Genomic DNA, 24,230 nt, shown 5'->3' with positions numbered 1-24,230 from the left:
CCATCCATCCCTCCCGCTCCTTCCAGGCTACCTGCCTCGCTGGCTGCGCCCATCCAGGTTGTTGCGCGGGAGGCGCAACTGGGCTGCGGTCCCTATGCTAATGAGGCGAGGCGGCGGCGATGGTAGAAGAGTGGCTAAGGGAAGAAAGAGGGGGGAAAGTTTCGACCATTAGAGGGAGATCTCAGAGCGGGCACAGCGGATCGCCTCCTCCTCCTCCTCCTCTTCTTCTTCCTCTCCTCCTCCTCCTCCTCCTTTTCCTCCTCTTCCTCTTCTGAAGCTCACCAGCGGGCGCGCTCTGCATGCCAGAGGAGAGCGCAAGGCAGGCAGGCAGGCAGGGCATCACAGCCTCCACTCTCTCTCTCTTTCTCTTTCTCTTTCTCTCTTTCTCCCCCTCTCTTCCTTTCCGTCTCTCTCTCTCTCACTTGTCTCTCGCCACGCCAATCCATGAAAATGCTTTGGAAACTGACGGATAATATCAAGTATGAGGAATGTGAGGTAAGCGCTTGGCAGGGGCTGGGGGCACCCCCGAGATCAGGAGAGACCCCTCCGTCCTCCTCGCCTGTTCCTCTCCCCCTTTCCATCCCTCCCTTCCCCAGCTACCAAAAGGAAGGATCTCCTAGGAACCAACTAGCTCGGGGGACCCGACTTGGCCCGACCTGTAGTTAGAGACCGGTGGGGGGGCTTGTAAAAGAAAGGGGGTGGCGAGGCGGAGGCTTCACATTGGGGGATGTTGAGGAGGGGTGGGATGGGGGAGAACCGACCTTGGCCAAAGGAGATCAGCAGGGGAGCAAAGGAAGCGAGGAGGGGAGGGGAGAACTATAGGTCTTTCTAGAGCACCATCCACGAGAGAAGCGCAAGAGGAGAGGAGATGGAATGAATGGGTCGGATGGGATGGATGGATGGATGGATTTCGGGGAGGAGGAAAAAAAGAAAAACTCCAACGAAGGAGCCATCAGCTTTGCGCCGGTAGGGGGATCCCCAAGATCTCTGGACGAGTCCTCTCTTTGCTTCGACGGTGGGATCAGAACTGCTTGGGATCCACAAGTCCGCTCCTGCTCCCGAGTGGTGGCTTCTGGACTGGTTAGGGATGGTGGGTTACTCCATTGCCAAGCCTCTCTGGGCGTTGTATGTTTCCCTTTTTTCTTCTCCTTCTTCTTCCTCTGCTCAGCCAGTCGTCGAGGGTTTAGGGAATGCTGCTGGGCTCTGAGCACGCCTTTCCTTCTCCCTCGGAGCCGCCTGGAAGGCGTTGCTTTTGGGAAACAAGGATCTGGAGGAGGATGAGGAGGATGAGGATGAGGAGGACGAGGAAGAAGAAGAGGAGGAGGAAGGAGAGCGCACAGAGACCCAGAGGGTTGGAGATGCGCCTTCCCTGAACACTTTCTGCCCCGAATTTTCTGACGGCAGAGGAGCCAAAGAGGGCAGAGAAAGGCTGATCCAACCTAGGCTGTTAGAGGCTGATGGTCAAAGAGGGATTGGCACAAAGATGCAATAGACAGGGTGAGGGACCGCCAGCGTCCAGACAAGGGTGCTCTGGAAGTGTGAGTACCCTTATAAGGTAACCCCGTGAGACTCCTTTTCACAGCATCTTCCCTCCTCCTGGTAGATTGCAGAAAGCGGGCCATTTGACACCGCCTCTCGGTCTCTTTCAAAGAGGGTTGCCAGACCCAAGAGCAGAAAGAGTTTCCTTTTTGGATGCTGGGCACACGAAAGAATCAGGCGTGGGCCAGCCTGGGAGGTTGAGCAAACCAAACGTGGGTCGCTGTTGTGATTTATGAATGTCAGAAACAGATAGTGGAGTTGGCTTGGGTCACTCAAATGATGGAAAGGACAAAGTGGGGTTCTCCTCCCTCCCGGTGACTCTTCCCATCCCCATAGTCATTTGGGGGGAGAAAGCCAGTCATCCGGGCCCCACCTGCCGCTGTGGCTTTGCTTGCCCGTGTCTTTGGTGCCTTCTTTATTTGCTTATTTTTGCCCATGTGGCTTCACCCCCAGATGGCAAACAAACAGCGAGCAGCCTCCCTGCTGGGCTTGGACGAACCTGGGCGAAGGCGTTGAGTGTGTGTGTGTTGTGTTAATCTTGAGAAATAGTTGCAACAAAAAGAGAGAGAGAGAGAGAGAGAGAGAGAGACCCTACCGGGGAGGGAAATGCTTGAAAGTGACTTCGTGTGTGTATGTATGTATGTATGTATGCATGTATCTCTGTGTTGACATTGGCTAGGGATGCCCCCTTTCCACCCACTTACTCGCGAGTCAGCCTCACGGAGCGCAGTGGGCTTGACTTCCAAGCCAACTCGCCAACCGAGGCAGGGCTGCAGAGTCGGGAGGATTTCATGTGACTTTTTCAACAACTTCTGTGGAGGCCTTGGAACGTTTCCCTCGAAACCAAAGACCTTGGTGGAGTCCACCTGGGGATCGTGGGGACATCCCTCCTTTCCGGATCCCGGAGTTCCACAGGAGAGCCTTTGGCCGAGTCTGAAGACGGGGAAGACTCTCTTTCTCCCTCCTCTCCGGGGTTGTTCCCTTCCTTCCTTCCTTCCTTCCTTCCTTCCTTCTTCCCTGGGCCCAGGGCTTCCTGCCCAGACCTGCCTCTGGCCCGGCGCCTCCGGTTGGGCTAAGCCCGAGCAGGCCCAGCGCCTCTGCCGGCGGTTCCCCTGATCCCAGGAGTTGCTCAGCCGGTCCGACGGGTTGAGCCGCCGCGGCGCCGGGAGCCGGGCTTGTCCGGGCCAGCCGAGCCCCAGTCGCCTCCCCTTCCTCCCTCCCTCCCTCCCTCCCTCCCTCCCTCTCCCTGCCCCCGATCCTCGGCCCCAAACCGGGGGAACAGCTCCTCAGGGCTCCCCAGACGGGCCAGCCGAGCCCCGCGGGCCCTTGCAGAGGGGCCAAAGACGGCGGGGCGACGACGAGGAGGACGGGGATCCCACGCCCGGAGCCAGCAGGGACGGGCCTTCCCTGCCTTCCTTCCTTTCCCTCCCTCCCTCCCCTCCCCTTCCCTTGCTGGCCCGTCGAGCCATGGAGGCGACGCAGCCCTCGGAGGCCTCCGGAGCAGAAGAACCGGGCCTGGAGCTGGAAGGCGGGGGGACCACCGGCTCCTCGGGGACCGAGCTGAGAGCCTCCGGAGCCCAGGAGCAGGAGCGGGACCTCCTGGGCCTCCCCTCCGCTTCCTCCCAGACGGCGCCCTCCTTCGCCCAGACGACGCCCGAGGTGCGCCCTTCGCCGGCCTCGGCCTTCCTCACTCTCACTCTCACCCTCCCTATCCCCGATCCCCTGGTTCTGGGGCTGGTTCTGCTCCCATGGGCCCGGCTCTGTTCCTCCCTCCTCCATTTCTCTAGCTCCCAGCTCTCCTTCTCCTTTTCTCACCCCCCAGGGCCCTGACACGCTAGTCGCCTTGTTCTCAAGTGCACTTTCTCTTCCTCTCTCTCCCCGCCCTGGCCTTACCTCCTCTCTGGCTGGCTGCTGCTCTTTCCCCTTCTTTTCCTTTCCCCTTCCTCCCCTGGATCCTCCTCCTCCTCCTTTCCCCCTTCTCTCTCTCTCTCTCTCTCTTTCTGGTCTCCCACCCTCTGGCTCTGGCTGGCTCTTTCTCTTTCGCTTCTCCATGCCCTGCAACCTTTTAAAATGTTGCCCCTTGCCTGTGATTCGTCAGACGCCGGGCTCTGGCTCGCTCCCCCCTTCCTCCCCACCCCTCTCTCTTTCTCTCTCTCTCCCTTTTTGTCTTTCCCCTTCCCTCCCTCTTTCCCTCCCTCCCTTCCTCTCTCTCCCCGATTAGATACACCGCTTCTTCCTTCAATGGACGTCATTGAGAGCAGGCTCTGCCTTGAGTTGCTGCCTCGCTTCACGCTCGATTTCCAGCTATTCTTCCCTTATTAAGTATTCGTGTAATATTAATAGTCATGAAGATCTGCTCTTAGGACGCTCAAGGAAAAGCAGGCGGCAGATCTTTCTTTCTCTCTTTCTCTCTCTCTCTCTTTCTCTCTCTCTCTCTCTCTCATTGGGAGCTCACGTGAAGTAGCCCGAGAAGGAGGGGGGAAGGGGGCTGACACACACATGCGCCTACACACACACACTCCCACAGACACACACTCACACACTCACACTCATTCACACACCCAAGTTTGACTCGTGCTCTGCCGACAGACTCTGGCGCTGGCTTTCGGGGCTGCATGGGGTCCAGTCCTGATGGCTTCTAGACGCTTTTCTCCAGCGGAGGAGGACCGGGAGCCTGGGCTTTGGAAAGGACTGGGGGGAGTTGCAGTCTAGACCTGGGCTCCTCTTCCTATTGTGTGTGTGTTGGTGTGTGAGTGTGTGTGTGTGAGAGAGAGAGAGAGAGAGCGTGAGAGCTTGCACGCGAGAGCAAGAGAGAGAGAGAGGCAGGGAAGCCAGAGCCAGGAAGGAAGGAAGGAAGGAAGGAAGGGAGAAAGAGAGAGAACGCGTGCTAAAGAGCCATACTTTTCTCTGCCTTTTTCCTGCCTTGACTCGGTAACCCCGCATCCGCGCAGATGTTAGTTCACAGTTTCTCAGCGATGGTGAGTGGATTTAGACTTCTCTTCTCCGGGGCTGGGTTTTTTAATTTTATTAAAAAATTCATTTTGTCGGGTGTGTGTGGCGGCGGCGGCGGCGGGAGGAGGGATCGTGCTGAACTATGCCTTATTCCCTCTCTCTCTCTTGCTGGGGGCTACGCATCCTGCTGAGATCTCTCTCATCTCCCTTTTTAAAAAGGTGGGGAGGAAGAATACAACCCCCCTCCCCGCCTCACTTCTTTATCATTATAATTCTTTTGGCTGCTTCCAGTTAACCACAAAGGGCTAGCCAAGCTTCCACACCCGTCCATTGTTTTTCTCCTTTCTTTTCCCTCCCCTTTTCTTTTCGGTTTTGTTATGATTTTCCCCAACCTCTCCCTCCGATCATTTTCCTTCTGTCTTTTCCTTGGGAGATGGAAGTCCAAGGCACCACTTCACGATATATATATATATATATATAAAAAATTCCCAACCCCACCTACCCCCACCTTCCATTTGTGTGGCTGTTAATTTCCTTTGGATATACCTGTGGGCTATAATTTCATAACCTCCCAAGTCCCAATTGTACACTAACAAGATCATTTACATTTAGGTTCTTCTTCATCCTCACCCGCTTTTCTTTTATTTCTTTTGCACCATTATTTATTTTACTCTTTTTTAATAATAATAATAATAATAATAAATATTTTCACTGTTTCCATAGATTATATTGTGTATGCTCATAGGTATATGTGTAATCTTTGTTTAAGGGTCTCTCTCTCGCTCTATCTCAGCCCATATTGTGTTTTATTATTATGTTATGGCTCCAATCAACAAAGCAGCACATTTTTTATGGAGGGTGGATTTTAAAAATTCTCTTTCCTCCGCCAAATTGAAAACCACATTTTGCTCCTATTTCTATATTCCCTTCCTAAGAAGATGCGATCTATTTTTTAAAAACAACAACAATAAAACGAATTTTTGCCTTGGAAAAACGAATAACAACCCTTAACCGTGATAAGGCTTCCTCTCTCCTCACCCTCTCTTTCTTTTTAATGCTTTCTCTCCCTTTTAAAAGTCCAATGGAGATATGCTTCTCCCCTTTCACCCTTTTGGGCTTCAAACGATGCCACTCCATTTCCACAAACCCACACCCGAGATGTTGCTTCAGATTTTCATATTATTTTTTCTCTTTTCAACGAAAAAAGAAAACGATGTCCCTCTCCAGTCAGCAAAACAAAACAAAACAAAAACACAACAATTCTGCACCCGCAGTTGGTGTATGTAGGGTCTTGGTCCCTTTGCCCATGAAAGCTCCCTTTTTTGGGTTGTTGCAAATAATTATCATTGTGAAGATGCTGATGTCCTTTAGGATCTCAGACTGTTGCTTTTTGTTTTGAACCAAACAAACGGAAAACTGGATACAGGGTGGAATATATGGATACAGGGGGGTGGGGGGGATGTATAAACACAAGCTCTTGATTCTGACCCGGGTCTCCTGCCTCCCTCTCTCCCCCGACCCTCCTTTCTCCCCAGGACCGCCACGACGGGACCAGCAACGGGACCGGCCGGCTGCCCCAGTTGGGGTCGGTGGGCCAGTCGCCCTACACCAGCGCCCCGCCGCTCTCCCACACCCCCAACGCCGACTTCCAGCCCCCCTACTTCCCCCCGCCGTACCAGCCCATCTATCCGCAGTCCCAAGACCCCTATGCCCACGTTAACGACCCTTACAGCTTGAACCCGCTCCACGCTCAGCCCCAGCCCCAGCACCCGGGCTGGCCGGGACAGAGGCAGAACCAGGAGACGGGCCTTTTGCACACGCACCGAGGACTCCCCCACCAGCTCTCCGGCCTGGATCCCCGCAGGGATTACCGGCGGCACGAGGACCTCTTGCACGGACCGCACGGCTTGAGCTCAGGACTGGGGGATCTCCCCCTTCACTCCATACCTCACTCCTTGGAAGACGTCCCGGTAAGGCCGAGCAAAGCCTCCTTCAAGATTCCTCCCCTTCCCCAAATTCTCTTCTCCCAGAATCTGGTTCGGGGTGGTGGTGATCCTCTGCTTTGTGAGCGGTTCTTTTGATCTGGGTCCCCCATCCCTCTTGGTCCCCCTTTCCCCCGACGGAAAAGAAGCATTTCCTCTCATCTCTTGGGTGAGGACCTGCCTAGAAAGAAATCCAGCAGATCCCCTTTTCGGGGTCAGTTCCAAATTGGGGAAGGTTGGATAGGTTCCATCCCATGGAGATTGGAGGGCCTTTCTCTTAGGTAGCAAAGCCTTCGCTTGAAATATGCCCCCCATGTATCAAATCTTTCATCCCTTGGGGGAAAAAGGAGATGAGTAGTGGAATGAATTCTCAGTCTTCCTCACCCCCTCGAAAGAAACCCACTTAGAAGGGTTATTATGGGAGGATTTAACTGAATGGGGGAAAAGAGGGTAGGAAGCTGCGGGAAACGGCTTTATTATTTATTATTATTATTATTTTTAATGGAAGGCAGGTGGAAAAGGCGATCGGTTGAAAATAAGGAGTCAAGGACTATCTTTGTAGTTGAGGATTTTGGTGTCTCAACCCCTTGGCTTAGGGGAACTGATTTCCCTGACCCTCAAATAAAATTCCGGTGTCTTTCTCATTGGGAATGGCCGGAACCCTGGGAAAGGCTATTGTCCAGCATTGGCTGGAATTGTGTGGGGAAGCCAAGGCCATCTAAAGGATCCCTTCCCTCCCGACGTTGATAGTGAAAACCGAAATTGGGAACAGAAAGCCGAATTGGTGATTTCGTGGCGGGTGACACCAGGCAGAAAGCTTTTGTGGGTCAGAGAGAGAGAGAGAGAGAGAGAGAGAGAGAGAGAAGGGGCCTATGGTGTGTGGATGTGATTCCCCTCCCCCGAACCCCTTTCTCTCTCCCTCTCTCTTCCTCCCCTCCCCCGTTGTTGTTGTTGTTGTGTAGCTAAAATGCCATTTCAAATTACAGGATCAAATATTGCTCCAATATATCGGCTGACAGTTTAATGATTTACAGTCCCAGGTTTGCAAGGGTTTGAATGATGTTCCGATGGGTTCACTTGATGGGGTGGGGGGATTTGGAAACGTTTTATTCCACCCCCTTTTAAAGTTCCTGAGGGGTGAGGAATCGGCAGTTCATTACAGACCGCCTAGGATTTAAACCACCCCAGGAAAAACAAAACAAAACAACAACTGATGATGTTCGGATGTTTTGCAATAAATGCATGCATTTCTTAAAGTGGGAGGTGAAGGCGGATTTTAGTAAGCAAACGGCGAGGGAGATATGAGTGGGAAATGTTCCTTTTTTTTTTAATTTCCAAGAAAAAGGACAGCATGGAAATAATTTTGAGAACGGGTTGTGGTTATAAGGCTGCAGTTCTCTGCAATCTTATAATCTTTTTTGGGAGTAAACCCTGGTGATATCCAATGGGCCTTACTTCAGAGCAGAGGTCTATTCTGGTCCTCCGTAAATGTACATTGGAGGAAACCTCCGTTGTAAGCAAACCAGAATTAGTCCGGTTGAAACCAATGGGACTTCCCAGCACGTGTGTTTAGATATCAGCATGTAAAGTGATCTGATGTTGGCTGGAGTTTCGGTTAATGTGAGATAAACAGCGAAGATAGGTCCTTTTCTTTACTGGAATTTCGTTCTGTTAACATTGTATTAAGACCCCAGAATCTGTTTAGCACATTAAATTGCAAAGAGGCGTTATTCCAATTCCTTTCAGGAGAATAATTCCTTATCCCTGGAAATTAAACAAAAACACAAAAACCCCAAACAAAAAACCCACAGTTGCCGGGTGGTTGAAATCCTTAAACGGCTGCCTATCATCCACTCCCTCTTTAAATTTAGTCGGATCCTGAAATCCGTTAAGGCGACGTAGCTCTGCATCAAGCAGATAAAAACAGTCGCAAAACGGATGACTTTGAGAACAGGAGAGTTGTGGAAGGCTCCTTTAACGGGGTTTTCTTCATTGGCCGGGTGTGGGGTACATAGGTAAGGAATTTGAGTCATGGAAAGGGGTCGTTTTTAATCCCCCCCCCTTGCTGCTGCAGTTAACCTTTTCATAGAAGTGCCATTATTCCGTATAGGGAAGAGATGTGAAGTCGAGGGCGAGAATTATTTAGGCATAAAGATCTCGGCGGGATTTTAAAACCTGAACAGTCGGCGGCTTGCTTGGGCTCCATCTAAGGTGGAGAAATCAGACAAATAAAAGCGTTACGCCCCACTACATTTACTTTATGAGTTGAGGGCCTCCTGTTTGAAGGGATCATATTTCCCCATATAGTTAAAAAGAAAGAGAAAAAAAAGATCCAAAGAGAACGGCCGCAGTCGTCATTTCTGAACATTTCTCAATTTAATTATGCTCAAATCCAGAAGCACTTTAGGCAAGTTACAAATGAGAGCATTGAGTACTATAAAACCTGTAATAAAGCAACTTCGTACCATCCACCCGGAATCATTGAGATCAGGCACAATTAAGAGGAGCATAAATCCAGGGCAGAATGGAAAACTGTGTTAGCCTCGGTCTTATGGGTTGGACAGAGCCTAGAAGGGGGGGTGGGGGGTGAAGAAGAGGAGTTTGGGGGTGAACTGGGGGGGGGCTTCACTGGTATCACCCACACATTTTGCAACCTGGTTGAGATTGTTATTATTTTCTTTCTTTCTCTCTCTCTCTCTCTCAGCCGCGCTGGTGCTCATTTGTAAACACAGACACATCAGAGGGACTGTCAGGCTGGGAATTAGAAAACATGATTCTCTTCTTCTTCTTCTTCCCACCCCCCCAGACCCACACATCCCAATTTCACTTTCTAATCACGTCCCTAGCCCCCCTGCGCCTGCTCTGCGCTCTCACACACAACACACACAACACACACACACATTCAGATCCAGCTCCAGGAGAGTCGGAAAAACAGGAGCAAAACCCGCTGGCAGACAATAGCGAGTCAAGCAGGCCTGCTTTGAGTTTCTCAAAGGGCCCCCCTAATTTAAGGGACCTCCTCGCCCCCTCGGTCCCCGTTTCCTTGTCCTCAGACTTTTCTTCCCCATCCTTGCCTCCCTCGGCAACGACCGGGACCGGGGTTGCTTCTGGAAGGCTTCCATTGTTGTCGTCTTCTCCACCCCCCACCCACCCACTCCCCAAACCTTGCCATTTTCCTTATCAAGGGTGGTGAACATCATGTCAGAATGATTGTGAGATCTAGAATGGTGGTTGTGGGTTTTTTTAAAATTACCATTGGCAAAAGAAAGGAAACACTAAGGCGAGCACCCCCTCTCCACGCGCCTTTACTCGGGTGTAAGTCCCATTGAGTCCACTACAACTTTCTCCAGAGAAAATACTATATAAGGTTGTGCTACGGGGCTGGTGGGAATGCTAATCGAGGCACGCTTCCTTCTTTGGGTTTGGCCCACCAAAGTCGGAGGGTGTTATTTGGGAGTAAACAGGTCTAGCAATGCTAGGCAGAGGAGTCAGTTGTATTGACGTCGATGGGTCTTAGTTCGGAAGGGAATAGCCCTACGGTGGGGCTCCTAAATCTAAATCTAAACCCACAAGCTATTCATGTCTTTCGTTCCCCACCTCCCAATGATTAGCCTGGGAGGGGGCAATCATATATATATATATATATATATATATATATATATATATATATATATATCCCCATGGACCCAAGGATGTGTATATATTATATCTATATTTATATCTATCTACACACCCTTGGATCCATGGAGGGAGATATATGCATATATATGAATGGGATCCCCTCCCTCCCAGGCATCCGAAAATGTGAATATATTGAAAGGGCATTTTCCTTATAATTAAAAATCAATCAATCAATCAAGCATTTGATAGTCCAGTGTAGACAAGAAAAAGAAAGGGGAAAGCACTGGCCAGAGCCGCTTGAGAGCCGTGTTTCTGTCAATAACGTTGAAGCCTTCACCTCCGCGTGTCTTCTTCCTTTTGTTGCAGCACGTAGAAGACCCGGGTATTAACATCCCAGATCAAACTGTAATTAAGAAAGGTAAGCCATTTCCTTTCGCATTCCAAGCATGTCTTCACAAGCTCGGCGCTGCTGCTGCTGATACCCAGAGAACTTGCTGAAGCTATTGTTTCCCTCCCCTCCTCCTTTCTTTCCGCCCACCTCAATGTAATTTACAAGGGGCTTGGAAAAGGGGGAAACGACATTGACACCCCCCCTTTCCCTTCATCCCGACTCCTGTGATTGTGTCTCTGCGTGAATATATTCTTCAGCCCGGTTTGAGTTCTTCCTAATCCCATTCGGAGTTCTCTGCGCCGCAATGGTTGTTCCTTGCAAAAGAAAGCATCCCCTCCCTTCTCCTTCCATTTTAACCATCGCCACCATCTATTCCTCCCCCCCAACCTTTCCCAAACTCCCAATTTCAGGTTTATGAGGTTGTCCAGGATTGTTTCCATGCGAGGGCTTTGTTGGAACAAGGAGAGGAACCTGGATCTCCTGGTTCTGCTGCTGTTGTGTGTCCAGAAAACAAGGGTTGTGTGTTCCTTCCCTCTCTCCCCCTTCCAAATGAGTGTGCAAGGGGACTGGAGGGAAATAATGCGCGATTATAGGATGCTGGGTTTCTCCCCCCCCACACCCCCAACCCTTCAAGTTTGTTGTTGTGGAAATGTGTGTCTCGGTGCAAACAGGATTGGCTCCGCTTTCGAGTTCTTCTTTAGGTTGCTTTCTTTGCTGACAAAACGGCCCCGGTCTTGCCTTCGCTCCGGCGGAGTGTTCTGTTTTTAGGCCTCATCCAGAGTAAAGCTGCTCTCCTTTGGAAAGGAGAGGTTCACACGGAAAGCTAAAGTTTCCCCTCCTCTCCCCCCCCCCCCAACCTGGGGAGCCTTTGTCACGTCAAATTAGATGTTCAAGGAATAAATCTTAAAGAGATGCTCTTTCCAAGCCGACATGATAATTGGCTCTTTTATTAGTAATCTCAAGAGTTCGTTTAACTCCTATTGTCTCTATTAGCCTCCCCAGAGCTATTAATGTCACAAGTGATCTATCCAAAACCTAGATATTCCCCCCCCCCCCCCATCCTCCCTTTCAACATTGGGATTAGGCCCACTGAAGGGAGGTTACCAAAAGAGAGGAAGGAGGGGAAGAAACCGAGGAGGACAAAAGAGTAAATATTTGGAGTGTGGCGGGGCTGGGACTAGGATGCAACGCCATGGCAGGCAAACAAGGCTGGCCTTATTTTTCCACGTCTGTTGAGCTCAACTCCAAGAGTTTGGGTCGTAGGCGTCTTTTGACAATATAGTACAGTACCTTCCATCCTTTTGGAGAGAGAGAGAGAGAGAGAGAAAAAGGTGGCCAAAGAGAGGAGAAATGGCAGGGGAAAGGCTTGCCCATTTTGAGCAGCGGCTTTGCAAAGAGGTTTCACTTTGGGTTGGGATGCACGTTTTCTCATTGGAACAAAGGACTGAACTGTCTGTTCCTTTGGGTGATAGAAAATGGATGCTTTCTCCCAAATTCCCGGCTTTGGGGAAAACGTGCAGAAAGGGGCTTTTGCAAAGGCAACCCACCCGATGCTTTAGAAACAGTTCAGGCGGAAGAGACGCTAACCCTAGTTTGGGTTGAAAGGGGAGGCATTAAAGTCTCCAGAGCAGCTGCTGTTCGGAAAGAGGATCGCTTGCTGTTGCCAATGGGTGCCATAGGGCTGAAGATATATATTCCAAAGGGTCTCCGAGGCTCCCTGGGCGGTCGACGCCGCCTCAGCCTCCCGGAGCCCGGTTTGGCTCCGAGTTCCCGCGAAATCAATAGGGCTCCGTTTGCCGAAGGAGAGCACGCCTGGCCAAGCCCCGCCCCTTCCTCCCCGCCCAATTGGAAACCAGGCAGCAGGACCCAGCCCCAGATTGGCCCTTCGAGGAGGAGGAGGAGGAGGAGGAAGGGGAGGAGGAGACACTGGCCTGGCTTGTCCCTCTCTGCCCCGAGGCCAGCTCCTTTTGGTTTAGTGCAAGAAATAGCTAGGATACATTTTCAAGGAGGGCTCTTCTTAGGCTATTACTCCCCCCCCCCCACACACACACACCAAAAAGAGGTGCAAAACCTAGAATTGGTCCCTTTTGGAAACATTATCTTGGGCCAAGACTGGTGGTCTAGGAGTTTGTCTGCCTGGTGTGATGATGCTTTGAGCCTGGGAGGCCAGGTTTATAGAAATCCACTGGGTGTCCTTGGGCAAGTCGCACTCTCTCAGCCTCAGAGGATGGCCAGTGTAAACCTCCTCCCCCTCCCCATGAACAAACTTGCCAAGAAAGCCCCATGATAGGGTCGCCATAAGTCGGACTTGAAGGCACACATCAACTGCAGCTGGGAGCCTGGGGCAAAAAAGGAGGAGGTGCATTTGCGGAGCTGGGAGCGAGGGAGGAAAGAAGAAAAAGAAAGGGATGAATATCCACGATGAACGGAAAGGGTGAAGCCTCCAGGGTCTCTACTGAGGTCCCCATCTTGCCAACCCTGGTGTCTCCCAGTTCCCTTCTTCCCAGGGCGAAAAGACGTCCTCTTTTTCCAAGGCATGTCCTCCATTTCAACCCTCTGTCCAGGAGGAATCCCCCAGTGACCTTCATTTCTTGCCTGACTAAGAATGTTATATTTAATTTTATATTATTTCTAGGCATCCACACGGGAGAAATAACCCGCTTTGGCCCTCTTTGACTCTTTTTCTGCCTCAAGGCTATGGAATTCTGGGAGTTGGAGTTTGTGGTGGGCCCTGGGTTCCATAGCCTCGAGGCAGGAAAAGAGTTAAAGCGGTGCCAAACCGGGTTCTTTCTCCAGTGTCGGCTGCTAACCCCCTTCAGCCTTTGGGCACTAACGCCTGGCTCTGCTCCCTTCAGGCCCGGTGTCCCTCTCCAAGTCCAACGCCAACGCCGTCTCCTCCATCCCCATCAACAAGGACACCCTCTTCGGCGGCGTGGTCAACCCCAACGAGGTCTTCTGCTCCGTCCCCGGACGCCTCTCCCTCCTCAGCTCCACTTCCAAGTACAAGGTCACCGTGGCCGAGGTCCAGAGGCGCCTCTCCCCGCCGGAGTGCCTCAACGCCTCGCTGCTGGGCGGAGTGCTGCGGAGGTAGGGCCAAAGGAGGAGAGGTCCCTTCCCGGTGGGCGGGAAAACGAGGCTGAGGGGGCTCCCTTTGCCTGACAGGGGGGTTGAGGGGGGGTTTGGTTTTGGAGGGAAGGGAGCTCATTGGAGGAGAAGCTTGAGGCGTCCAGGCTCAGCCAATTAGGGCCCTCCTTCCCCCAAAAGGCGGCAATGCTCCACTGCAGCAACCATCCCTTCTGAGACCCCTCTAACTGCCCTGATTCAATGCTAGGGGATTTTGGGAACTGTAGTCTTGTTCTCTGAAGAGCTCTGGGGCCATAACAAACCACACTTCTCCCAGGGTTCCCTGCCAGGGCAGTTAAACTGGATTAGTCTGTCTGGGCCTGAGAGAAGTGTAGTTCTGTGAGACATTATTGAGCCTTCTCTGTCAGAGAGCCCTCGGCGTCACAACAAACTTACAGTTCCCAAAAACGCCATAGGGTTGAGCCAGGGGTCTCAGATTGGGTTGTTTATACAGGCCCAAAACAGACTGCAGAACTAATCCAGTTTGAGACCGCTTTAGCTGCCCTGTCTTAACCCTATGGAATTTTTGGAATTGTAGTTTGTTGTGACATCAGGGCTCTCTGACAGAGAAGGCTAAAATGTCTCCCAGGACTACACTTCCCAGGATTCCCTAGCATTGAGCCAGGGCAGCTAAAGCAGTCTCAAACTGGATTGTTTCCGCAGTGTGTCTTGGACCAGTTTCTCACAATCCCATCCTTGGCTGACTTGGTATAATGTGAGAGCCTGGGGCTCAACGAGCTTGAGACAGCTCTTTTCTGATCTGTGAAGACTGGACAGGTTTAGTCTGAAATGAAGCAACAACCATTCTTCCCAAAAAACACATCCATAATGAGATTATGCTTATTATTGTTGTTGTTGTTATTGAAATAAAATACATTAACATTAAAAAGGACTTATCCCACACAAAACATAATATAATTTACATTCATAATGGTATGCAACCTCCCAGGTTTTATACCTAGTATTGAAATATATTCTGTGATTTTCCTGATTTTTTCCCCTTAAATGCAGTTTAGGTGGTTATTTCATGTGCAAGGAAATCTTTCAACACCTTTGCCTGTTCTGCATTCCAATGTATATTCATGACATGACTGCAATGCTTGGGGAACATCCCAAATGGAGCATAACCACCTTAATATTATAGATTTGGGGAGGAAAAAAAATACCTGAAAGGTTGTAGTATTACATAAGGGAGAGCACTCCTGCATTAAGTGATTTTTGTCTTCACCTCAGCCTGACCTCAATGTCCAGTGTCCCTTGTTTTAATTTATGATTGGGGTTAATCTTTACTCCGGGTTAATAATTGCCAAAGTTTATCCATTTTGCAAGAGCTGAAATGGAGGCTGGGGACTGCTAGTGGACTTCAGAGTGCCCCAGCTCAATGGGACAAGTTCATATGAACACCTTAACTGGAGTATGTCATTTCAAAAACAAATAGATGAATAAATAAGCATGGTACCTTTAACCATCATTTGGATTTACCTTCAAGCCTTTGAACCTGGAAGGCCTACCTTCAAGTTCTGGTTCTACCAGTAAAGCAGAGGATAGTGTTGAGCAAGGCACTCAGTATTAATTCTGCAGCTGAGAAGGAAACAAAAAGACCATACCAACTACGTCCTTCCCGGTGTGTTATAAAAGTTTTAACACACCAGGATAAAGTTACACATTGGCCTAAACCCTATTTTGGTCCTGACTAGTGTAGACTCCTCAGACCCATTTGATTGATTTATGGTCTTAGCTCACCATTCAGCCACTGAATGGCTCTGCTCTAGTTGTAACTACCCAAAATGATACCAGCCAGTATTTTTCAAAGTACCCCTAACTAAGATAGGCCAAAATAAAGCTACTTCAGGTCACTTTGCAGGTATGCTGTTTAAATGGTGCATGCATCCTGAGAGGCATGATGATGGACTTTGGTGCAGCTTCTGGCCTCTTAAGATGCATGTGTCATTTAAACTGCATACCTCCAAAGTGACCCGAAGCAGCTTTATTTTGGCCTGTCTGTTCAGGCCCAAAGGCAGCTATTGAAAGCACAGAGATGATTAGCATCATTATTAGCCAGATTTAACAACAATCTTTTTTTTTTTTTTTTGGTTATTTGTCGCTTTTACCATCACACAGCACAAACTCATACCTCAGAATAAAAGGTTCAGAGCAGACAGCCTGTCCTGCCACAAAACACCTAATCATCCAAATCAACACTAGAAAGGGATAAATTTCATCCAGCATAACAGGCCACACACTTCATAGCAATGCTTGCTGAAAGCTAACACACACCAGCTGAGGGCACTACCAGCATTGCATTACTAAGGAATGCCACCAGCGAATGCTCCAGTAAAGAAATTATCCGGCTAGCTGGGTATAGAGCTTTCCTCTTTTGAAAGAAGAAAACCATATCTATTTTTGAGTACACCTACCTTGGATCTTTCCAGTTTAGTCTTTAGAGCAACATGAACGCAAGCTCTTAACTATTGTGAATTATAATGGTGTCGAGTTAAAACAAGTCCCCATTGGATCACTAATGAGTAAAAGCACTAACAGTGGTTATGCCATCAGTCACAATTTGCAAGAACATGTTACAACCCCTGTAAGGATTGCCTGGTACCATAAGAACATAACGGGCTTAACTTTGGCTACTTTATCTCCATATTTATTTCAAACGCAGGGAAACATTTCAGCGTGTTTTCCTGTTTTGCATTTAATTGTACCTTCATGGCATATCTTCCACGCTTAACATTTCCTGGAATGAAATTTCACTAAACATCCTTCATACAATAAGGATTTGTAAAAATAGCTTTAGAGGAAAATATCTAGAAAAGAGTTGCAACATGATCTGGTAGATATTAGTCATGTGTTAAGTGTTGTGTTTTCCTTTTAATGTGTGGAACAGAGCAAAATCAAAAAATGGAGGGAGATCTTTGAGAGAAAAACTGGACAAAATAGGATTAAATTTGCCAGCCGGAAGACGTAAAGCTGCTAATGTTACCCTGCTGACATCACTAGTGGAGGGTAAGTGATGGCTTTGGATTTGGAATTGGGAAGGGCAGTCTTTGGGAAGTGTGTGAGTATATTTGCCAACTGGACAAAACAGGGACCTTTTGAAGGCTTGTGCTGAAATGTTTATGGGTCCTGCTTGATTTAAATCATTATGTCTGAAGAGAATGTTCATTTTGACCTTTTGCTTTGTGCTTTTTTTCCCTTCAAAAGGTGCATTGAAACTGTCAGCCCAGTCCAAAAACCATTTATGTCAAAATACTTGGAAGTGGGCTCTGTTGAAATCTGTTTGGACTTCTTGTAATGCATTTAGGATTGAGGTGCCAAGTCTTGGTGAAGTGAATGAAAAAGTTGGCTTAAATTCTGAAACTTCACTTTAACTAGGTTGCTGCCTGATTGTTTTTTTTAAGTAGGACTGAAAACATGACTTGACTAAGCATAATTAATGGATTAATTTATTAATCACTGATTGACATGGTGGATTTTAATTGGATTTTAATCAGTGTAGTCTCCAGTGAAAGAGGTACAGTAGTGATATGTACAATCATTGTATATATCTTGATCCAGGCACCAGGGACTTGGTTATGATAGTTTTATAAACAATATATCAGTCGGCTAGGCCATTTATTCAAAAGCAGCTGCTTTTTTTTCTCCAGGATAATTTCAACTTTTAATTGATTAATGAACTGATTAATTATGTTAAAATAGGTAATTGGAATGTGATTCCCAGACTGGTGGAGCTAGCGTGTTTCAGTCTAAATGGATAGGCAGAATATAAGCCAGTGAAATTTTAAATCTGTTTATCCCATTTACATTAGTTCTATCAATAAAGAATGCTTCCTAAAACTGCAGTCTTGTATACACTTATGTGGAAGTAAATCTCATTGCTGCCAGTGACCCTTAATACTGATTCAATTGTGTCTAGAAGTGTGTTGTAAATGTATTTTCTTTCAAATGTGTTATAAGGAACTTTGCCAATCTTAATATTTGCAAATAAATGTGTCTAGGATATGGGTGTAAATTTGTTCAGCATTAGATAGTTCAGTTGTACTGTAACCTGCATTTTAGAAACAACTGTTAAGATCATTTGATTTCATTCAGTGTTAAAATTCTGTTAAATACCTTGGGATGAATCCACAATCAGTCTTGCTTAAAGGACCCACTGCAGTAAATGGGAGTTCTTACCCACAGCCAACTTAAGTCCCATTCATTTCACTGAGTCTAACAAGAATGGGAATCACACTCAGTTTAGAACAGTGAGTTAACTACTTTATTCATGAAGCTGGCAGTCAAAAGCAAGTACTCACTGTAGTATCTAGAACAGGGTTGGCAACAGTGTAATCCTGTTGTTGGACTGTAACTTCCAGCAGTCTCAGTCAGCATAGCCAATGGTGAGGATCGTGGAAGATACAGTTCAGTGACATCTGGAAGACTGGATGATTCCCACCCCTATCTAGAATAAAGTATACATTTTGTATCCTTGAACCCTGTGACCATATTATTATGTTAGGCCTGCTCATCTGAGTGGAACTAAAGACACTTTGTTCTAGATCAGACCTGCACAAATTGGCAGTAGGCAGAGGCTAAAATTAAAATAGGTTGAACTTCTTTGGGCAGCAAATCGGTTTGGATTAAATATAAATTAAATATTAATTAATAATAATAAATATTATGAATATTAATTCTATCATCTCCCTCCTGTGCCTGGCCCTCTCCTCAGGAGAAAGCCGAGTGGCCGAGAAGACTTGAGGGGTGCTCATTTGCCCCTCTTCTTCCTCTTCCACCTGACTTTCTCAGCCAGAGAAAGCCAAGCAGTGGAAAAGTCTTGCATGGTGAGTGCCTGTCCTCCTCAACATGGCCCTCTGCTCAGTAGGAGACTGAGCAGCAGAGGAGCCTTGAAGTTGTTCCACATCCTTGCGGGCCACTCAAAACCCTTTGACAGACCACATGCAGCCCCTGGGCCATATAGAATGACAGGATCGTAGAATTGGAAGAGACCACAAGGGCCATCCAGTCCAACCTCCTGCCATGCAGGAACTCTCAATCAAAGCACCCCCGACAGATGGCCATCCAGCCTCTGCTTAAAGGCCACCAAGGGAGGAGACTCCACTCAACTCCATATGTTGTGCAGGCCTGTTCTAGATCCTAACTATGTAAGCCAGGGTAGGGTAATGTATAGTGATCTAGATGTTGTCTGTGACTACCATCTTCCCTCACCATTGACTATGCTGACTAGGGCTAATAGGATGCACAATGAAATAAGATCTGAAGGGCCACCTGTGCTGCCTCCCAACATGTGAGGGATTATATGTTTGGAAGCTGTGAGAATTATTTAGAGTGATGAGGAAGGTCTCTTGGAGGAGGTCAGTATTTGCCACCAATGCTTACAGAATTGATGGTGTAATGAATTAGGAATTTTAATATATTGCCTTATTTGCTGGATACAGTCAATCTTAAATGAGCCTTATCATATGTGAAGGCACTATAAATATATACAGCTCTAGACAAAATGTCTATATAGACAAACACATGGCAGTTTCTTGTGGCCTACCCAGCATGGGGCATTGTTATGATTAGGATAATATAGAGGCCGTACAGACAGGCCAAAATAAAGCTGCTATGGGTCACTTTGGAAGTATGCTGTTTAAATGATGCATGCGTCCTAAGAGGCCAGAAGCTGTGCCAAAGCCATGCTCCAGTCCTAAGGACTAGAGCACAGCTTTGGCACAGCTTCTGGCCTCTTAAGATGCATGTTTCATTTAAACAGCATACCTCCAAAGTGACCCAAAGCAGCTTTATTTTGGCCTGTCTGTATGGGCCCATAAATAGCCTAAAGTGTCTTATAGTGGAGTGAGTCATATAGTGAGTCTTTGCTTCTCCAGATGCTTGATATTTCCACACCTAGAATCCCTGACCATTTGTCATGCTGGTAGGGGCTTCTGGGAGTGGAAGTCCAAAACACCTGGAGGACCACTAGATGTTGAGGTCCACTGTCCTAGCAGACCTTTTCTCACGTTATTTAACAATGTTATAATGTTGAAAATGTATGGGAACACTACCTTTCACTAATCAGATCCCATATTTGCTTACTGCCTGAGAAAGGATGTGAAACCTTCATGAACAAGTAGTATTTCAGACAAATAATCTAAGGATATTTCCAGCAAATATTCTAATTTCTGTGAGATGTTGGGAGATTCCTATTTAGAAATGGGATCAGGAATAACATTTATTTTAAAGTGATGTTACATTATAACCAGAGTGTTACATTAATGTGAGGGAACAGGTAGGCCGGGAGATCACCTGTTTGACCAAAACCTGTATTAATGGAACTCTCCATTATATTCCCTGTCAATCACGGAGCAGTTTAAAATGTTAGGTGCTGCAGCTACCCAAAGATAAGTCTCTGCGCCTTTAAGCTACATACCAGTAAATCACTTAAGTTATTCTGACATCTGCATTGGAGAAATGCGTGACCATTACTTCCTGAATTAGTTTGGGAATCCTTGACCTAAGTCATGATTTAATGGTGTCCTGAAAGCCTTGCAGCCAGCCCCTGAACTCCTCTTTTGTTCTCCTTCGGCTGCAGAATATGGGGCACCTTCTTTGATACCATTTCCTATTTTAACTCTCAGGATGGCAGGGAGGGGGAGTGGACAGACTATTTTAACACTGAGGAGAAAGAGCAGCCAGGGAGGGGAGAGCCTTTTTATGGGATCACATGTTTTATTCTGGGGAAAGAAGTGCAACGATCAGCCCTGGAAGAGAGTTGGTTTGTCATGGCTGTCCACACCAGGAAGCTGATATGGATAAACATTCTTGTTGCCTGTCCTCTCCAGCTTTTAATTTTTAAGACCTTTAACACCCCCATTTTGGTTACTTTTTCTGTATTGATTTTTACCTTGTTTTGGATCTTTGGGTTACTTTTGGCTTGGCTTGAGAACCAAATAGTTTCCTTTGCTTTATGGCCTGTTCTCCCCTCTCTTTCCCTGCCCCCTCCTGCTTTATTTAATAATAATAATAACAACAATAATAAATAATTTATTTATATTTCTCCCTGAGGCAGGGCAAAAATACATATAATTACAATCAATAAAATGCAATAAATCCAATCCAATACATCACTTCAACAATAATGTCAGATAAATAAGAGTCAAAATATTCAAGAACATATTTATTAAAGTTTTTTTAATGTCAGCTGCAATCGAGAGATCACTGAGAAGATTCTCATTGTGGTTAGCAAATAGTAATAATAATAATAATAATAATAATAATAATTTATTTATATCCTGCCCCTCTACAAGATGCAATGGGGCAGCTTACAAAGATTTTTAAAAACCATACAATCCAAATCCCTCAATCCCCCCCCCCCTTAAAATACAATTAAACCATGTTAATAAATGTATAATGGTATGAGGAAAGGGAAAAATAAAGTTCAGAAGCCATTTAAAAAAAAGGGAGAAGAGTAAAAGGGAGAAAGAACAAACCCAGAAATATATCTCCCTTTCAAGAAAAGAAAAGGAAAAGAAGGAGTGAGGAGAAGAAACTGGTAAATGCAAATATTATTGTGATGTTAAGCAATATGTAAAAAGGTTTAATGGTTCTGAAGGAGCTTTGGGGGACATGGCTGGGGCTTGATCCTCTTTGCAGGGAAGAAAACAAACCAAAGGAGTAAAGGACTAATGCTGAGATAAACTGATAATAGTGGCTAATTTTTCCTCCTCCTCCTCCTCCTCGAGAGAGAGAGAGAGAGAGAGAGAGATACTATAGGGTTATTTTGGCTGTGGGTCCCTGTGCGATGATGAGGCAGCTTCCCAAAGCACTGTTATTGTTTATGATCCGCTCCATTTTATGGAAACAAGCTCGCTGGACTGAGGCTTTGAAGCCCTAATTGGCGCATGCGTTCTTCCGGACCCAGAGCTAATGGCAGGAAGCCCTGCGGTAAAAACCAACTGCTTCAGGAAATTAAAACCAAAGATTTGGGAGGGAGAAAAAAAATCAACAAAACAGACAGACTCAGCGGAATGACCCTAAAATCCTGATGGTTAATCGTTTCAAGGGGGGTGGGGTGGATGGGAAAAGAAAACGAGGGGGGGGGAGGTGGATAATGATATGCCATCAAGTTACATTTTTTAAATACTTAACTATTTTAATGGGACTTTGGAGAAGTAATGACGATCAATATTAATCTCTATGCTTAAAGGGGGGGGGGGAAAGAAGAGTGAAGAGGATCCTTTTAGCCCAATGAGTTTCCCCTTGCACTTACACATAATTTATCCCTCTCTTGCTACAAGTTTTGAACTGATCAAATAAAGGAGACAAATAACAAGCGCATAATTTCCACTTTGCGCAACAGGAACGAGGTACTCTGAATAGACTATAGAGGATATGGAACCAAATGGCTTAAATCCGTATCAATTAGGGCCCAAAGCATTGCTGAATCGACTCAGTCTCTATCCCCCCCCCCCCCAAAAAAAAACCCCATCCCACCAGCATTTTTTAAACACGTTGGTAATTGGCTCTGAAGGGAAACAGTGTTCAGGGTTGATGTTCACAATGCAAACTGAGCCCATGGTTTGATATAAAACAATCAATTCAAAAGCTCCCCACTCAAAGTGGTGAGAAATTAATAATTAATTAATTAATTAAATAAATAAAAGTAGTTTTTTATTTTTACCCCGCTAATCGAGGCGGCTTACAGTTTAAAAAGGAAGCATAACATTCCCCAGTCTCCCAATTATTCCTTCCCTCCCTTAAAACATCAATAATAATAATAATCATAATCATACTGATTTATTTATACCCCGCTCTTCAATCATCATACTTTACTCCTCTAAAAACACTTCTTGCGCTGAGGATTTTGCCATTTTTTTTAAGCAGTCACTTCGGTCCAAAACACACTGCAGAAATAGTTCACTTTGAGACCGCTTTAAGTGCCCAGGCTCGGTGCTAGGGAATCCTGGGAACTGTAATTTTGGTGAGACACTTAGCATTCCCTGTCAGGGTGCTCAAACTACAAATCCCAGGAATCTCTAGCACTGAGCCAGGGGAAGTCAAAGCGGTCTCCAACTGGATTATTTCTGCAGTGTGTTTTGGACCCTATTCTGAATACTCATAGCCTGGGATCCTCAAACCCCTGCTTTCCTCTAAACCCATACTCACAGTTCAGAAATGTACAACCGGTAAGTAGGTGGGAGTCTTCTCCATTGGTATAAAACAGGCATCCAAAGGTGGGATTCTACTCGAGTTAAAGAGCAGGCTCCCATGGACTGCAATGGAGGGGGGGATGATTCGCCCAACTGGGTTGCTCCGCTGTTGCCTGAGCTTTATGGATTGATCCGATGTGTCTTCCCCAACCCTCGTCTTCCAGGAGAAGCAGTGCATCTAGCCAGAGATTTTGGTTACGTGTGCGAAACCGAATTCCCTGCCAAAGCAGTAGCTGATTTTCTCAACCGGCAACATTCCGATCCAAACGAGCAAGTCACAAGAAAAAACATGCTCCTAGCTACAAAGTAAGACATTTCCGAGGAAAGATCTCTCGTTTGTTGTCTTGTTGTACCAGGAATGTCTCTGCGTTTAGGGTTGGATATCATTTCCCTTCTTGCTGAGAATGCTGTGGGTTCACTTTGTGTGTGTGTGTGTGTGTGTGTGTGTGGAGTAAATGTGCTATTATATGCCAGCATCACAACCCTCTGGTTAATGCAGATGAATAAGAGCTATCCATTCATTAATGCAGATGAGTAAGGTCTATCTATTCTGGTTAATGCAGACCAATGATGTCAAACCCTTGCTCTCCAGGTTTTTGGACTTCATCTCCCAGAAGCCCCAGCCACCTTGGCCAACAGTCTGGGATTCTGGGAGCTGAAGTCCAAAACACTTGGAGGGCCAGAATTTGGACATCATTGATGCAGATGAATGAGTAAGATCTATCCTTTCAACACCCCCCAATTGAAGTAGATGATGGTGGTTGCCAAAGGTATGGCTTCATTCAAGAATGTCTGAGTTTATACTTTCAAATTGCAGGGATTTAAAAAAAACTTTTTAACAGTGGAAACAAACATGTCATACTTGCATGGTTTAAGCCCCCCCCCCCCCCCCCACCATTGAACATAGTGGGATTTAATCTGAAGTAAATATGCATAGTGTTGATGTGTTGCAGGACTGCACTCCTTTACAGACTTTCTTGGGAGTAGGTCCCACTAAGCTCTATGGGGCTTACTTCTGAGTAGACATGGCCGGAATAAATAGCATTTATTTTAGTGAAATGAATTCCAGATTATTGTTATTGTTGTTGTTAATAGACTGCACTTCTTTACAGACTTTCTTGGAAGTAAGTCCCACTAAACTCTATGGGGCTTACTTCTGAGCAGACATGCTTGGAATAAATTGCATTGATCTTAGTGAAATTAATTCCAAATTGTATTATTATTATTATTATTATTATTAGACTGCACTCTTTTACAGACTTTCTTGGAAGTAGGTCCCACTAAACTCTATGGGGCATACTTCTGAGTAGACATGCCTGGAATAAACAGCATTGATCTTAGTGACATTAATTCCAGATTGTTGTTGTTATTAGATATAGAATTGTTGGAGTATAGCATCCATGCTTGTGCCTATAGAGTTAGGAG

The 24,230-nt window shown here is 46.8% G+C and overlaps 1 protein-coding gene across 2 annotated transcripts in view; it reads left to right on the top strand.

The window, feature by feature from the left end:
* The first annotated feature begins 330 nt into the window (after positions 1-330).
* The window catches only part of TFAP2A (transcription factor AP-2 alpha), a 28,958-nt gene continuing 5,058 nt past the window's right edge, over positions 331-24,230 (top strand). The window contains exons 1-7 of one of the 2 annotated variants that reach the window (XM_089516709.1): positions 331-495; positions 4,491-4,517; positions 6,027-6,461; positions 10,461-10,512; positions 13,341-13,572; positions 16,499-16,617; positions 22,970-23,111. In XM_089516709.1, the coding sequence (XP_089372835.1) occupies positions 445-495; positions 4,491-4,517; positions 6,027-6,461; positions 10,461-10,512; positions 13,341-13,572; positions 16,499-16,617; positions 22,970-23,111 (1,058 nt within the window). In that variant the 5' untranslated portion in view covers positions 331-444. Of the gene's footprint in view, positions 496-811; positions 1,556-4,490; positions 4,518-6,026; positions 6,462-10,460; positions 10,513-13,340; positions 13,573-16,498; positions 16,618-22,969; positions 23,112-24,230 lie in introns of those variants that run through there. The other variant, XM_089516708.1, reaches the window with a different exon arrangement.

The sequence above is a fragment of the Sceloporus occidentalis genome, unplaced genomic scaffold (genome assembly GCF_023333645.1).
Source record: "Sceloporus occidentalis isolate IW3139 unplaced genomic scaffold, rSceOcc1.0.p SCAF_3, whole genome shotgun sequence".
NCBI classification, from domain to species: domain Eukaryota; kingdom Metazoa; phylum Chordata; class Lepidosauria; order Squamata; family Phrynosomatidae; genus Sceloporus; species Sceloporus occidentalis.
This window is presented reverse-complemented; position numbering and strand designations above follow the sequence as displayed.